General features: G+C 44.6%; 1 protein-coding gene across 3 annotated transcripts in view; it reads right to left on the bottom strand.

Moving 5' to 3' along the window:
• GABRA1 (gamma-aminobutyric acid type A receptor subunit alpha1) overlaps positions 1–16,827 on the bottom strand; it is an 834,827-nt gene extending 818,000 nt beyond the window's left edge. Inside the window, exons 1-2 of one of the 3 annotated variants that reach the window (XM_069654274.1) lie at positions 16,642–16,827; positions 14,708–14,802 (exon numbers count right to left, since the gene is read on the bottom strand). In XM_069654274.1, coding sequence (XP_069510375.1) covers positions 14,708–14,787 — 80 coding nt within the window. In that variant the 5' untranslated portion in view covers positions 14,788–14,802; positions 16,642–16,827. Of the gene's footprint in view, positions 1–14,707; positions 14,803–14,930; positions 14,951–16,110; positions 16,221–16,641 lie in introns of those variants that run through there. The other 2 variants (XM_069654275.1, XM_069654276.1) reach the window with 2 other exon arrangements.
• Positions 16,828–17,201: the final 374 nt, after the last annotated feature.

The following is a 17,201-nucleotide window of genomic DNA, read 5'->3' as shown; positions in this document are numbered from 1 at the left end:
TTTGTAATCTGTTGATCCAGTATGTTTTCCTTTGTTTACAATCTCTTACTAATATACATAGACAGATGTCTTTTATCAACTTCCTCCAGGTTCTGAAATCTCTTTTGTGAGATCTGGCGCCCATGTGCCCTAAAATGTCTAGCAACTGTAGATGTTTGATTATTCAATCTGATGTTGAAATGGTGTTCTTTCGAGCATGGCTTTGCTATTCTAGTACTTTGCCACAAATAAGACATGCCACAGGGAACTTAAATGGCATAAACAACATTCTTGGAGTCACATGTGGCAAAATCTCTCAGAATATTTTGTATCTCCCCTCGTCTGTTGTGTCACTATGTTTCTTTTAAAGATATGATTGCAATTACAGCAACTTAAACAGGGATATGTACCTGACCTGGTGGTTTTCTTCACTGTTTTCTGACTACTTTTGGTCTTTACTAAAATATCTTGCAAGGTATTGCTCCTTTCATATTCAAATACCGGAATATCTTCAAAAAGGTTGTTTAACCTGTTATCACACAGTAGGATGTTCCAATTCTCAAAATGCTTTTCTTCACTTTATGTTTTTCTGTACTATACTTGCTTACAAAAGCTATGGGAGGCTGTGACGTCTCCCTCTGGTTGTGTAGCAAATAATTTTTAGTTACCTTTTGTGCTTTAAAGTCTGCCTTTTTAACTTCTTCTTGTGTGTAACCCCTGTCAATAAACTCTTTGGATATCTTTGGAATTCATCCTTCAATAAATCATCATTTATGAAGCGCACCGTGAAGTACTGCCAAGTACTGTTGACTGTGGTGTGACGCTTCGCGGGTGCTGACTTCTTGCATTTTGTGCTGAGCAGCGCGGTTGGCAGCAGCCTTGGAGGAGTGTTTTTGCTGTGACACCCAAGGGCTCCTGGCCCTTTAACAACGAAGGTTTCCATTTGACTGGTGGCTCCACCTTTTGAATTCCGACACTCCCATTCACCTCCAACCTGATCTACTAATACCCACAAGACAACGCACCCGCGCGCGCACCTTGAAGTGCTGCCAAGTACTGTTGACTGTGGCGTGGCACTTCACGGGTGCTGACTTTTTGCATTTTGTGCTTCTGTGGACTTTGGACATTTCCAACGTTGTGCTGAGCAGCGTGGTCGGCAGCAGCCTTGGAGGAGTGTTTTTGCTGTGACACCCAAGGGCTCCTGGCCCTTTAATAACGAAGGTGAAATTTCTGAACTGCATTGGACTAAACGCTCGAGTGTTTTTGTATTTGAAAAATTAGTTCCTAAGTCCTTTCTTTATCTTTGTGTCCTAAAGGTTTCCATTTGACTGGTGGTTCTGCCTTTTGAATTCCGTCACTCCCATTCACCTCCCACCTGATCTACTAATACCCACAAGACAGCGCACCCACGCGCGCACCATGAAGTACTGCCAAGTACTGTTGACTGTTCACGGTGCGTGGCGTGCAGTGGCCTGGGGTCTTTTTGCTGGGGAGGTTTGACGCTTTCCGTTAACTGGCTGGTAGCTCTTTATAAATGATGTCTCCGACACTCAAAACCGGCATGCCTCTAAAACCTGCTCCTCTTTCGGCAGGTATGAGTCATGCTGGACTCTCCCGGTCCTCTAACCATGAAAATTTTACACCTGTTGGAGGAAAAAGTAATGGCTCCGCCCTTGTTAATGCTGACATTCTTCTGTTTTGCAAAGTTTCACTATCGGCCATAGAGCCAGAAATATACTGGTAGTGAATAATGCTTCTACTACCTCATTGAGTGGGAACAACAAGCAGACCATCCCCTTTCCCGCTCTTGAACCTTCCAAATGTCTGTGGCCAGTGTCTTTCATGGCGGATTGTTTGGACTTGGCACAGTCTACACAATCACATCCAAATGACAGGTCCCTAACAGACATTGCCATTTTAAAGTCTTTAGAATTGGCTCCCAAAGCACCTGTTATTGCCCCTGGTGTTGTTCAATCTATCAGCGATTTTGCTGACTTAGAAATAGCTCCTAGAGCTTCAGTTTTCATGTCCGGCTCCGCTCAACCGTCTGAGGATGTTGCCATTATTGATCTCGATCCTGAGGATTCTGTATTCTCAGACAGGTGTTTGTCTGACAATCTTTCATGTTCGCCCATGATGTTCTCTGAGTTTTCACGTATATCTGTCAAGTCGGTCAGTATGTTGATGCATTCTCAGCCCAATATTGCCTGTACCCACTCACATAGCAATAATACATCTGTACAGCTGCGCAAGTCTGACTTTCAGACCGAAGCTACATTATCAGCGATGAATTCAGCTTTGCATGCTTTGGGTAATTTATACAATGTTCTTGTTATTCGTGCAAGAGGAAACTCTAAAAATAAAAATTGTCTTTGCAAATGGATGAGGCTAATAGAAATAAGCAATTGCTTATGTCATCTCTTCACCCTACTCCCCCAAAAACATTTGTTTCTTCTATTGCCTGTCAAATAAACAAGGTTTGTGCTATCCAACCCCTTCCATGCCCCTCCTCTGCAAGTCTCAACATCACACCGGTGGGTGTCCTTCCTTGTTTTGAAGCAACCATCTATGAACACTCGAGTGACCCTCAACCTCTGTGTGCCTCTTTGCACCCTGCTCCCTCCTCCCAGGTGCCATTGTCGGCTACGTTGCATAATCATCCAAAAGAGCTTTTCTCAATCTTCACCCAATCCAAGGGTGTACCTAAGGCTCATGATACACCACTTGCTTCTAGAAAGCCTTGTGGCGACTCGTACAATGGCCTTAATGATGCACCCAAACTTCCTAAAAATCAACCTGCGCTCAAAAATACTGGGAAGGCTGTAACCAAACAATTTTTCAAGGCGATTTCATGCCTAGTAAAAATAAAATTGCAGTATCCAAAACCATCAAGAGGAAATACATGTTAATGAATCAGGCAAAATTGAAATGCAATCTTTCTGAATTCAATCCAGTGCATGCCTCTTCATATCAACCTCTTGATGATTTAGTAGGAGAGATCTCACACCCGACGTCTGTGGAGTTTATTCCATTGACTAGTGCTCAGACTAGCAACAAAAAGAAAAAAAAAGCCCCAGCATTGACAAGGGTCCTAAGGGGATCACGATGAGTGAAGTGGCGAGACACAGAATTGAAATACGGAGACTGTTGATGTATATATGGCTGGTCATATTCCTCCTAACTTAGATACACCTGCGAAACGTGCCCCTTCAATGCTGGCGCAAACTTCAGCAAACCAGCCTCAGGGTGTAAGCCTTCCTGACCATAAACAAGCAGCTGCCTCCCATCCGGGTACTCTTTCAAACCCCATGCCCCCAGCGGACCCTCAATCTAATTTGAGTAGCGTCCCAAAGTCTTTTACTGCCCCTTTTATCCCTTCCCAGCTTTCTGATGCTATCTTAGCTCTTATTGAAGAAGCTTTGCCTAATTTAAAATCTGCAGAATCTCATGAAGAAATGGCTTTGAAGGTGGTTATTCCGGAAAACAAATGATGAAACAAAATGGGATAGCCTGATTGCAAGGAAGAGGCCTGTTCTATGTTCCTTAATTTTAAAGTGTAGACCCAGCCCGAGCACCCAATTTGTTCTGAATCGCAGAGCTGTAATGGCGATTTTCTCTGACATCCAATCAGTAGACGACATAGTGTCCTCTGACCTAACACTAGTTGAGTTTATCGATAAAAGAAATCTCAATGCTGTAAGGTTGTGGATGCAATCGAGGGTGGTTCAAAATGTAATATGGCAGTCTAAGGGTTATTTACACGATCTAGGCTTCACGCTAAGTACTGATGATAGTGGAACCACTTCACTACCTGGTGTGAAGGCTCAAGCTGAAACTTTAAAAAACGCATCCAATGAGGTCAGAGGGTCAAAGAAGTGTCAACCATCAGTCAAAACGTGCGTTTGTGAGTGCAGCAGAAAGTCGAGTTGACTAGTCTCCTTTGCCCCGCAGTATACAATAGCCCTCTTGAGCTGGAACACAAGAGGCTTTAAACATCTTCTGAATAATGATCAATACAATCTGAATCAATATGACATTATCCTCTTACAGGAGACTTGGTTGACACTCCCGCCCTTTTGGGTCGTACATGAGTTTCATTTAAACCCTGCATCAAAAGCTACCTTGGGAAGACCCTCCTCTGGCCTTTTGATAGCTGTTAAAATCAAAAATGGGTTGTCCTCCAGCTTCTGGGCAGCACCCAATAAGTTCATGTTGCTGATCAGAGTGCAGCACCCAAATGCTATCTATGCAATTCTCAATGTGTATTGGAACACAGTTGGGATCTCTGATGAGTGCTTTTTTAGAGATTTGAATTGTTTGCTGGGCATGATATCATGAGACCAGGGCATCACGTATGTAATCTTGGGGGGTGATTTGAATTTAAATTGCTTTATGGAAAAAGAGAAGCGACCCAGCGAGAGACTCAAATGTTGGAATTGTCGTGTAAAACATAGGAGCCTCTTTGTGTTGAATGGTGCCTTTTCATCTGACATTCCTCCGGCTCCAACTTGGCACAAAGGCAAGTCTTCCTCGACAATTGATTACACTTATGTTAATGCGGCTTTGCGGTCAATAATGCAAACATTTCATATTTGTACTAATGAGGTCAGCGATCACAACATGCTCTGTGCCGAATGGCGCGTCAATGGTGAGGAACAACTTGTCAAGCATTCGCATGTGCAGGGCTGTTTGGTAGTAAACTCGGGTAGAAATCGGCTCTGATGGATAGAGGATGCCTTGATCCATTTCAACCAGTTATTAACACAATCAAATGCTAAAGATGACAACAAAGGTATTGAGATGGGGCTAATTTATAGTGCTACAATTCAATCTTTTAGCCGTCGGAATACAGCGGCGGGCAATCACGTGAGCCATCTTCACACTTTTGACAAATTAGTCCAACTCAGAAAAATATTCTATTGTGCAGAGCTAAGAAAGCTTGCAAGGTTTTCTCCTCCCCTCAGAGTGATTTTCTCTTGGAAAATTCAAACAACACATAAGAACTGGATGCGTGGCACAGGGCCATGCTTTATCAGAGTGATGGTGCTAATATGTTGAAGACACTAGCAGAAAAAAACATCGCTAAAATGTGGACCGTACTAAATCAAGCCCTTGGTGCACATCAATTAGATCTACAAATCACTCAAGTTGAAACCCACCAGTGGGTTTCATACTTTGAATGTTTATATTCACCTCCACCTGGGCCCAGGGTCTATGAGTCTTTAACAAAAGCAATTGAGTTTCACCTTGAGATTGATCAAAGTGCTATCTTGGGGTTAATATAATCAGCCAGTAATTAGCGGGCTGTAGGCCTCGATGGCATTTCAAATTATGTTATGAAGTCTCTTCCAGAGATTTGGGCGACCATACTTGTCAACATATTCTCGGCTATTAATCAAAAACAAAAATTGCCGAAAACATGGACACGATCGATCACGGTCCCAAATTATAAAAAAGGTGACTGTGTATTGCCTGTAAGTTACTGGCCCATCTCGTTGTTAGATGCCCCTGGAAATAAATGTGCAAGGCTAATTTTGAGTGAACTCAATATATGGGCTGATGCAAACCACCTGAAAGACCCCTTGCAATTGGGCTTTGTAAAAGGATTGGGTACAACTCCAAATATTCTTGTTCTTAACATGATGCAAGCACACCAAGCAGCGTGTGGCCAATCGTTATATTTAGCCTTCATTGATTTTAAAGCTGCATTTGATTCGGTAGACAGGATGTTGTTATTTGCAAAATTGCGTAGACATCATTGCCCTGGCTCTTTACTAGCTTTGATACTACTGTTACATACTCATACAACTATGCGGGTAAGAACGGATCTTAATGGAAAATTTTCCCAACAATAGCAACCCAAAGAGGACTGAAGCAGGGTTGTGCCTTAGCCTCTTTCCTATTTAACTTCTTCATCTTCGATATTGGGATGTCGATTAAGAACTGTGTGGGTGATCCGCCGCTATTCGGGGGACTAAGAATACCGTATTTACGCTACGCGGATGACCTGATATTGCTGTCTAAAGCTCCTAGGGGTCTCCAAAACATGCTCGAACAGGCAGGCTCCTATGCATTGGACAACAATTAGTCATCAACACACAAAAGACACAAATCATGGTTTGTAATGGGAATTCAGTGAGGAAAACCATACACAAATGGCAACTACAGCAATGTGAACTCTTAAGTGTGGAGCAATATAAGTACCTTGACGTAACCATTCAGCACAAGAAAACAGATAAACAATTCACTTGTGAAATTAAAAATAAATTACAATCCTTAATATCCCAATCAAAAATAATACAAGCAAGGTTTGGAAAGTTTTCACTAAGGCACACCTTAGGTTTTACAAGATGAAAGTCACAAAAATCATCCTGTATGGAGTGGAAGCCTCACTTCCTCAGAGGCGCTTGTTTTGGGATCGCATTGAGTCCAAATATTGGAAATCTCTTCTACATTTACCTTGTAGCACTCCATCAGCGATTCTACCATATGAGCTGGGTGTACTATCGCTTTACTCACAGGTGACATGGAAGCAATGTGCTCTCCTTCGTAAAATGTTGGAGGGCTTGGCTTAAAGAAATCAACCATCTTGGCAGCATTAGCAAAGGACTTAATGACTTCCCACAAAACCTTTACAATGAGGTGTCGGTCTCATGTTTTGAATGCAGCAGCTGATGCTGCGGTAACAATAGACCTTCTAATAATCAATCCAGATAGGGCGAAGGTCAAGATATTTCAGCATGATTGGTCCGAGACTCTAGTAAAATGCTCTGATCATAAAGATTTTAACATTCACTTATTTTGTACTAAAAAATCTGGTACCCTGGCGAACCATCTAGCAAAATGTCCCTCTCAGCATTTTCAGAGCAAATTTCTGAGGTTTAGATTGAATCAGTGGAACACCAGAGATATATTGTGCAGAAGGAAGCTAATCTCTCCAAAGTTAAACTTCTGTCGTTACTGTTTATACATCCATCAAAAAGAAACCTTGCGGCATCTGTTAATTCATAGCATTGCATTGAATGATGTAAGACGCAGATATTTTGACAAAAAGTTAATTGTACAGCGACATGTGGATGGAGATCAATTATGGCATCTTTTATTTGCAAATCCGCGAGTCACAATACAAATAGCGATAGTCCAATTTCTTGACATTGTGCTACCAATGAATGCTTTCGAGAACAATTAAGAACTGGCCATCTCATTCAGAAAACACCTGATAGTTTATCATTTTTATGCTGTTATATATTGTGTTACATCGCTATCCATAGGTTGGGTGCAATGTACTCATTTTACTTAAGTGTACATTTTTTATGAATGCACCAGATCGCATCAAGGTTATTGACGATCGTTTTATTTACGTGCTGAGAAAACTTCTTTGTGTATTATTTTGATTTCCTTTGCATTTTCATGTCAGCGTGTGTCTTTTGGTTTCTTTTGATGTAAGGTTGTATCAATGTTTCTATTGATGTTAGGTTGTATATTGTTATCTTGTGCATTATTTTTTCTTTTTTGTATGAAGGAACGGGGAAAAAATAATTTGAAAAGTTGTATATTCAACTAAACAAATTAATTTAAAAAATTTAAAAAATTAAACAATTAGAAATCATTATTATACATTCTCTTCACCCTTAATAACTGGCTATAAGGAACATATCTTAGAGTAGCGGGTGGGTGAAATCTAAGAGGGTGCAATAAATTGTTCCTTATGATAGATTATGGTTTGAAAGTATGGAGGTATCGGTTTTACTAATACATCCAAGAAGTGTATTTCAGGAATACCAATTTCTTTTATGAACTGGATTTCTTCATCAGTTGTGTTTAAATAGTAAAAAGAAGTTGTTAAACGTGGAAACTGAACCGGGTCAGAAAATTAATATGTTGTAAACGTAAAAACCCCAGTAGCCAATGCATGCGTGCCAAACTGGATGGTTGGTAACATAGTATGTTCAAATGTAAACATAAAACTGTTAACATATGGCGGGGCCATTGAAGCTCCCATGGAGGTGCCAGCTATTTTAAGATAGAACTTGTTATTATAGTCGTCAAAATAGGGGTTTTGGGAGATGTATTCAAGGAGAATCATAATAAATTCTTTAGCTGAACCCACATGTTCCTCTTGAAGAAACAACCATCCCACAGCTTCAATACCCATCATATGTGGTATTGATGTGTACAAGCTCTTCACATCAATAGTGGCCAAGGTATCTCCTTGTTTAATGTTGATAGATTCTAGAATCTTTAGGAAGTGAGTCGTATCCTTTATGTATGCATTCTGTTTCTAAATGAGGGGTTGTAATATGTGGTCAGTGTATATTGCTAGTGATTGAAGCACACCCTGTGTTGCTCCCACTGTTGATCTGCCTGGTGTTTTTTTGGGGGATTTATGAATCTTGAGTAAAAGATGCAAAGTTAGATGTGTTGGCATACGTTTACTGAGAAAGGCTTTAGTGTTGTTGTTTATCCAATCCATCTCGTCTGCCCAATAAAGAATAGTCTTCAGATTCTGTTCAATCTCCTCAATAGGATCTTTTTCTAGAACTATGAATGTGGGCCTGTCACTGAATTGTTCACATTCTTCCTCAAAGTCAGATTTGTTCATAATCACATGGGCACCCCGTTCGTCTGCAGGGTGAATTACAATCTCTTCATCCTCATGTAGAGATCTGATCACGCCCATCTCTCCTTTACGAAGAATCTGAAACTTCAGTTTTCTGTATGAGATTTTACTGATGCCTTTCAGCACTGCTTCATGGGAAATATCAGTGCTTGAATAGGCAAGTGGTGGCAAGAAAGTGTTCTTATTCCTAAAATCTATATAACCTGAATCCACGCGGTCACTTTCCCTGTTATCACAGTGTTTGCAAAAAGAAGGCTTTCATCTTAAGTTTACATATGAGCTTATACAGTTCAGCCTTTGTGCTATAAAAGCTAGTGTTATATGTAGGTAGTTTGCATTTGAAAAAGAGGCTGTGCTTTATGGGTGCGGGTGCTTCCTCCAACCCCTCTGTGATCTCTTCCTCTTCCTCCTAAAAAAAAAAAACACCTCCTTGTGCAGAGGCTGCTGAACCAGATGACATCTCACTAGGGTGTGAAGTACCGGGTTCTCCAGGTTGGCTACTGTCTACACGTGCTGTACTGTGTCTACATTGTTGAATTTCATCTGCTGGGCTAAATCACAGGCAATAATCTCTACCATTTATTTAGTGGTGTAAATGATTTGGATGCCTAGCCCAGAGATATACACGTCAATCTCCTTTTACGGGTAGGTATGCGCACATTCTTTTACACACATACAGGCATAAATGTAAGTTTCAAAATGCTGTTTACGAGTATAACTTCTTACTCATACCTCAAAGCTGCAACATTTGCATAATGATGATTGACAAACGTTTGGACATGATGATATCACAATGATAACGACACATTGGCATTTTACCCGCAATTTTGGGTTAAATAAATACGCACTCCAAGTGTACTTTCCCATAGTTGCTAATTCCTTATGTGACAAGTGGATACTCTATTTTTGTGGTGAGTGTGAAATGCTGGTTATTTGTGTACCTCCGATCTGGGCACTTCTTACATACACAATGAAATGTCTTAATCGCTGGGATAATCACGGCCACACATTTTGTATAGTTGCCTAGAGTTCTTTTTTGTGGGAGATTGGTAACTATTTTTCATGCGGGGAACTTTGATATGCACACAGTAAACGCATGCGTTGCTGGGACACTGTGGTCTTATTCTTACTACAAGTATTTGTAGTTGCCATTACCAAGTTCAAGAAACTTGTCCTGAAGTACATTTCTCTTCTTGCAAGACAGGGTAGGGACATTCCCTTTTTCGCATCTATATTTATATTACAACATTGCGAGCCTTCAGTGTGGTCTTGTGACCTTTGATCATGTATGTGTTTCTCAATAGATTTCCCTTTTCTAGAGTTAGCTTGAAGTGAACACAGGTATGTACCTTGGTATGTTAGGGAGGAATCTATTTTTAGAATTGTTGTGTAGAAACATGATTTCAAAATATGAGTTTTACTTTTTAGTCCTCTCAACATTACTTTGTTTTGTAACATCTGTGTATGTGATTTTCTTTTGAAAGGTTACACGTGTCTAGATGTTGTGTCAATTACACACAGGTATGTACTTAGGTATAACATTGAAAATAATATGAAACATGTGTCCGGAGAGAGCACCATTTGTACTGATGCAACATTCTGAATTATTGTTTATAGAGATGGCCATGACTATGGTCACTAGTCTGAAATGCATTAGCCACACACTCTGCCTCAGAAGCACTTAACGCGAAGCATTAAAATGACAAGCTACATAATGTGTTGTTGGAATTTAATTGTTATATTTATTGCCGTGAACATTTGTCTAGATTAATGGATATCACTCAGTAGAACTGTAGTGTTTACTACTATGGTGTTGCCAAAACAGGTAGGGGATTGGCCTTCCATTTTGTTTGTTTTGACTTCTGATCATTAGAAGGATCCATGAGATACCACCTGCATGTGTTTCTCTCCATAGAAGCACATCCTTCTGGGTGGAAGCCAAGGGGTGTAAAGCAATGGCTCTTCAAGCTCAGTAAAACGGCCCGCAAGCATTGTCTGGGCTTTAAGGACCAATGTGTCAGCATATCTTCTGACTCCCTAGTGAGCCTTCCTGGGACCCGGAAGAGCTTTCCTGCACCAGCTCCTCTATTTAGAATCACTGCCTTGTGAGTGGAAGCCAGAGGACGCAAGCTGAACAAAAATGGAGGACAAGCTGAAACTGCACTTCACTAATTGCTGAGGAGCACTTTTGCGGGTTCTTTTGTCAATAGTCCAAAGATCCAGGAAAGGTGTCCTACATGTGTTCCTTTCTTTAGGAGAACATTCTTTTTGGTGGAAACAGAAGGGCCCAACCTGCTAGCTATGACTCTGTAAGATAATTAAACTGGAGCTCAAGATAATACAACACTTTACCTAACACTGAGTCAGCAAAAACGCTGGTTTCCTTGCACACATTTCAGGGATCCAGCAGAGGTATAATGCACATGCTCCTCGCTTCAGAAGCATCAAATATGCATTGTACTAAAAGCGCAAACGGAGGATGCACTTCAACTATCAGGGAGTCAGCGCATACGATGGTTCCTTTGTGAGCACTCCAGAGCTCCAGCAGAGGTATATTGCACATGCTCCTCTCTTTAGAAGCATAGGGTTGTGGGTGGAACCATAAGGTTCCAACATACATGGCACTAAAAGTGCAAGCAGTGGCTGCACTTTGACTATCACTTAGCCAGAGCATAAGCTGGTTTTCTTGTAAAAATTCTAGGGATCCAGAGAGGTATACTTCAAATCCTCCTCTCTTTAGAAGCAGGGGATTGTGTGTGGAACCATAAGGATCAAATATGCATGACATTAAAAGCACAAGCAGTGGCTGCACTTTAACTTTCACTGAGTCAGCGCATAAGATGGGTATCTTGTGAGCCCTCCAGGGATCTAGCAGAGATATAGTGCACATTCTCCTCTCTTTAGAAGCATGGTATTGTGGGTGGAACTATAAGGATCTGATATGCATGGCACTAAAAGCGCAAGCAGGGGCTGCACTTTAACTATCACTTAGTCAGACCATAAACTGGTTTACTTGTACACATTCTAGGGATCCAGCAGAGGTATACTGCTCATGCTCCTCTCTTTAGAAGCACATGGTTGTGGGTGGAACCATAAGGATCTAATATGCATGTCACTAAAAGCACAAGCAGTGGCTGCACTTCAACTTTCACTGAGTCAGCGCATAAGATGGTTCCCTTGTGAACGCTCCATGGATCCAGCAGAGGTATACTGTACATGCTCCTCTCTTTAGAAGCACGGGGTTGTGGGTGGAACCACAAGGATCCAATATGCATGGCACTAAAAGCGCAAGCAGTGGCAGCACTTTAACTAGCACTGAGTCAGCGCATAAGATGAGTATCTTGTGAGCACTCCAAGGATCTAGCAGAGGTGCACTGCACATTCTCCTCTCTTTAGAAGCATGGAATTGTGGGTGGAACTATAAAGATCTGATATGCATGGCACTAAAAGTGCAAGAAGGGGCTGCACTTTAACTATCACTTAGTCAGACCATAAGCTGGTTTCCTTGTTCACATTCTAGGGATCCAGCAGAGGTATACTGCTCATGCTCCTCTCTTTAGAAGCACAGGGTTGTGGGTGGATCCATAAGGATCCAACACGCATGTCACTAAAAGCACAAGCAGTGTCTGCATTTTAACTTTCACTGAGTCAGTGCATAAGATGGTTCCCTTTTTAACGCTGCAGGGATCCAGCAGAGGTACGCTGTACATGCTCCTCTCTTTAGAAGCACAGGGTTGTGGGTGGATCCATAAGGATCCAACACGCATGTCACTAAAAGCACAAGCAGTGTCTGCATTTTAACTTTCACTGAGTCAGTGCATAAGATGGTTCCCTTTTTAACGCTGCAGGGATCCAGCAGAGGTACGCTGTACATGCTTATCTCTTTAGAAGCATGGGATTGTGGGTGGAACCATAAGCATTCGATCTGCAGGGCACTAAAAGAGCAAGCAGTGGCTGCACTTTAACTATCACTGAGTCAGTGCATAAGATGGTTCCCTTGTGAGCACTCCGGGGGTCCAGGGGAGGTTTCATGCACGCGTGCCTCTCTTTAGAATGGAAGCAAGAGTGGTTAATCACCAAGGCATCCACATACAAGCTGTACCCTAAGAAAAGAAGGACCTGCATTTGGTCTGGCACTGAGTCAGCAATAACATTGGCTCGCGTGTGGTCTCTCCGCGCATGGCCTTTTAGTGGGAGTGTCTTCCACGAGCGATTGGTTCTAATCTGTGGAAGGCCACCGTGCGTGCTCTGGGTGCTGGTGGGCATGTAGACACCTCCCGAGGTTGCAGCAATTTCAGCACGGTGGTCAGCACGCTGGACCTGGACGTTGGCTCGCTGGACACCCTCCAGGGAAGCGCAGAGAGGTGGGTGCCGCCTGGACGCCGAGATCCGACTTGATTAATGAGAAGCAACATGAGCTAAGCTTATGGATAAGCAATAATCAGGCCCCTAATGGAATTTGTGGTTCGCGCGCCAAGCGCAGAAGTTTATCTTCTGTGCATCTCTGCAGCCTTTTATAGAGAGTTAAAGCCAAATTACCCGCCATCATCAAGTGACTGCCTTCCTGAAATACGACCACACTGATGCCAGACGAAAAATGTTTACCTGGAAATAATGTGTTAAGAAAATCGCAAAAGGTATTTATGGCATAGAAGACCGGATATTGTGTTCTGGAAAGTGTCCCTTGTGTTGCATGCACAACTTTTTGTGTAACTCCCGTGGACTGACCATAGTACCCGTCATTACTATCTGCGCGAAGATCTGGGCTGATTCATGGAAGCGTTGTATAAGGGCGCAATTCCATTGGAAAACACGCTGTGAACCAGTGTTCTTCAATGGCCCCGTCCCATGTTAAAACGCATTTGAAGATCAGGCCCAATGTGTTGAAATGCGCAGGACTGGGAAGCCATTATCTGCAGCGGGATATTTTAAGAAAGCACGTCACTGCCGCCTAATGATAGTGCCTTGCCTTCAAAAATAATAGGCTATGCCCCTCCCCCAAGCCCCCCGCCCAATAGACAGTGCGATATTAAAGCAATGGCGCTGCTTAGCAAAGCAGGGGCTCTAACCATCGAGAGGCGTCCGCGCGGCCTCTGAGGGGCATAACCCCCACCTCCCCTCTCTGAGCAGTGCACGACATGCGATATTTCCTGCTCTGCCGGGTGATGGCTTGCTGTTTGCTCCTCGTTATCCAAACGTACGCTAATATAGTGACCTTGCACATATGTTTAAGATACACCACCTCTGTCACGTAGCATTAACGGATGTCGCGCACGCAGGATAGCAATATATATATATATATATATACTGTACACCAACTCCATCTACAGGTCATTATCATAGTGACATGGTGCTTTTTTTCCCAAATAAATAATAAAACTGCATGTACTGCATGTAACGCTTGTAGTTTTAGCAGCACATACGGCGCCAGAAAGCCAATACTTCCAAGATTAAGTCAATGAGTCAATGTGGAGAGAGCACCGCACGTTGGCGGATAAAGCCTATTCGCCGGCCACCTTTCAATCCTACGGAATAACGGTGTTCCCCTGGGCAGTCGTAAAAAAACCACGCTTCAAAACATGCAATGCATCTACCTGTGAAACGGGGTCAGTTACCTTCGGCGAGAGCCCATTGGCAGGCCCAAGTGCCTTCGTGAATTCTGTAAATATTCCCCCTCGCGGGTGAAGAGGGTCTGGGGGGGTGGGGTCTATGGGTTCAAAAGCAAGTTGTTCTATGTGTGTGGTTGTTATTCAGCTGCAAAATATATGTTATTAAGTAAGCGGTCAACGGGCGCGTTATCTAAACTAAATGGGAGCGCAGGCGCAGTGCTTTCCTGGGTACGTTTGTTCAGCGTCGGTGTATTTCGCGCTTGCGAGCACGTGTCAGAAACACGCAGGGAGCCTCGCGGGCGGCAGACACCCTAGAGTCGCAGAAGCACACGTCCCATCATCGCATCCCAGTCTCTAAATAGACGTTCACTTGAACACATTCACGAACACGTTCTTTAAAAGGATAATATGATCGGCTGGGTGACTCCTCCCCGGGGCAGTGAAGGGGCAGTGGAGGGCGGGGTTTAGGACAGAGGGGCAAGATTGCGAGGACGCTCACCTGAAGGCAGCCAGGGCGCCGAGGAGCAGCGCCCAGGCCCGCAGACAGCAGTGGAAAACATCCGACCTCCGACTCTTCATGGTGGGCTCGGAATGCTGCAAAGAGAAAGGACATGCAATCAGGGGGGTGGGGATAGACACTGGGGCACACATCACGACACCCCGGGCCGTGCAGGGCCAGCACAGGCCGAGGCTGCTTTTACTTCACGGAGAGTCTTTCGCACCTGGGCCCAGTGTGAGGTCAGTAGTCTCAGAAGTGACCCCCTGCCCCTCTGCGTATTAGCGTGTGGCAAACATAGCAGGATACCCACAACAGCACATCCAGAGGGCGGCCTGGTGTCACTGTGTCATGCCCCTGCACGTCCCTGCATAAGAGGTGGTTACAGTGAAATCGTGCTCTGCATTGTTTTCCAAGCAAGCATCCTGCATTTCCGCTCATGAACTTGCCCTGCAGGACAACATGACTTGCTTTTCTGCCATTCTCTCAGTTCCTCTTACTGACAAGCCCGACTCTTCCTTCTGCAAACACTGGTGGGCAGAAAAGAACGCGCCAAGCAGCGTGCCAGTGTGCAGCGGGCATGCGCAATATTCTGTTTACCGGCGAGTTGTCGTGCATTCCGGCCTGTTTTGGCACGGCGTGCCTAAGGTGCGCCTACCCGAACCCCCCTAACCCCCCCCCAGAGACTGCCCAGCACTATACGAGTGTCATCCCCATGCCCACTCCCTCAAAGTTGGGGCTGGTGCTATGAAACCTCTCCACACGTGAAAGTATTATCAGCAGACCACTTAGAAATGTTTCAGCTACACAGACCACGCCCAATTCCTCCGACACAAACCAAGCCTGGGTAACAAGTCGTTTAAACGCAACGGGCTGTTTTGTTTTCTAATATATGCAACTCTCTGTTAAATACGTGCGACGCTTTGCCATAACGCGCGATTCGCACGCTTTGTTTTACGTGTAGCCGTTATGCATGAGAGCTAGCTGTCGCATGTCCCTCACCCTCAATGGCCAATGCTCACCACAGCAGGAGGGTGAAGCTCACCAAAGACACCTCACGATCATAACACGTGTGCGAACGGACGCTAGGGCCCGGTAGTGTGTGCCAGAAAAATGCTGCTAACTGGCTGTCTTAATCAAAACCAACATAGCGCCTGGATCCGACTGCTCGGCAAGCGATGCCACCCGCTCGGTGGGTGGCAATACTTTACTCTACCACGGGCGCAGGACGCAGGGCTGTGGAAGAGACGATACAATAGGGGCGTTTGAAATGCAACAGAGATAGGAATGTCAGACACTCACACACACGGCCGCACGCACTCACATACGCCCGCCCGCCCGCTCTCACGCGCGCACCATTGTGTTCGTTGCTTAAACCCGAAGGTGATCGTGCATTGGCAAGTTACCTCCGAGACCTCATCAGTGCGTTTCTGGCCCCTTTGCGAAGAGTTGCCCTAAATTGCCGATAGAACCTGCGTGATAGGATTCACAGACAAGCGGTTGCACGGAATGGTGACCGTGCACGCTACCATACACAGTACTCATACGTGTGCCATCTCGGATGCACAAATCCCCTCCCCCTCATTCCTGGCATCCCCGGCTGGGGCACTGCCTCTGTTGTTAGGCTGCACAGAGAACTGCCTGTAACGATTGGCAGATTTCCGATACCATGGAAGAAACATTAAAAAAAAAAAACTTTGAGAGCCTTTCTGATGAATGGAGGAGAAAGGGCTAGGTTTGAGCGGGTGCCCGTGTCCTGTTTAAAAGGGAAGGGTCGGGAATGCAAAAAAACACAGCCCAGACAGGTAGGCGCATCGATCGCTGCGGGTTTCCAAGCAGAATCAAACATGGTTTTTCCGCCACCAGCAGCTAGCCGTCTTCTCGTGCATGCAGCCGGGTGTAGACGGCGGTGCGGCACGGCAAGGCGCGCGTCTTACCTAGATCGCCTCAGCGAGGCGAGGAGCCCGGGGAGACTGGAAGACGCAGGGCGTTCAGCCGGCTCGGGTGCAGCAGGCTCCTTGGACCAGTCTCTCAATGCTGCTGCCGCTGCTGCTGGGAGCCACCATGGATCTCTCTCTCTCTCTCGCGCGCGCTCTCTCTCTCTCTCTCTCTCTCCCCCTCCCTCTCTCCTGGAGATCTCAGCACCCCGCCCCCACCCTCCAGACTGCCCTTCCCAAAATATCCCCCCCTAGTATCCCCTACAACAGAGCCCCCTCTTCACCGAGGCAGCAAGCCGTACGTCCCGGGGTAAACCGGATGCGGAATACACCGTGACTTCATGCCAGGGACATTTTATTTTAGAAAGGAAGGTGGCACCGCGGCAGCTCACATCCTCAGACCAATCCGCCCATTTTTCTTTTTTTTTTAACATGCATCACATTATTCGATTTGCGCTGCTCTGCCCATAATCCGGTCCTCTTTTTTGCTGCACAATCGGCGATCCTGCCCTGTGCGTGCGTGTGCGTGAAGGGTGCACTTCTAGCCTGATGCAAAGACG

Source organism: Ambystoma mexicanum, chromosome 3q, assembly GCF_040938575.1.
Source record: "Ambystoma mexicanum isolate Mex_15411 chromosome 3q, UKY_AmexF1_1, whole genome shotgun sequence".
NCBI lineage: Eukaryota > Metazoa > Chordata > Amphibia > Caudata > Ambystomatidae > Ambystoma > Ambystoma mexicanum.
This window is presented reverse-complemented; position numbering and strand designations above follow the sequence as displayed.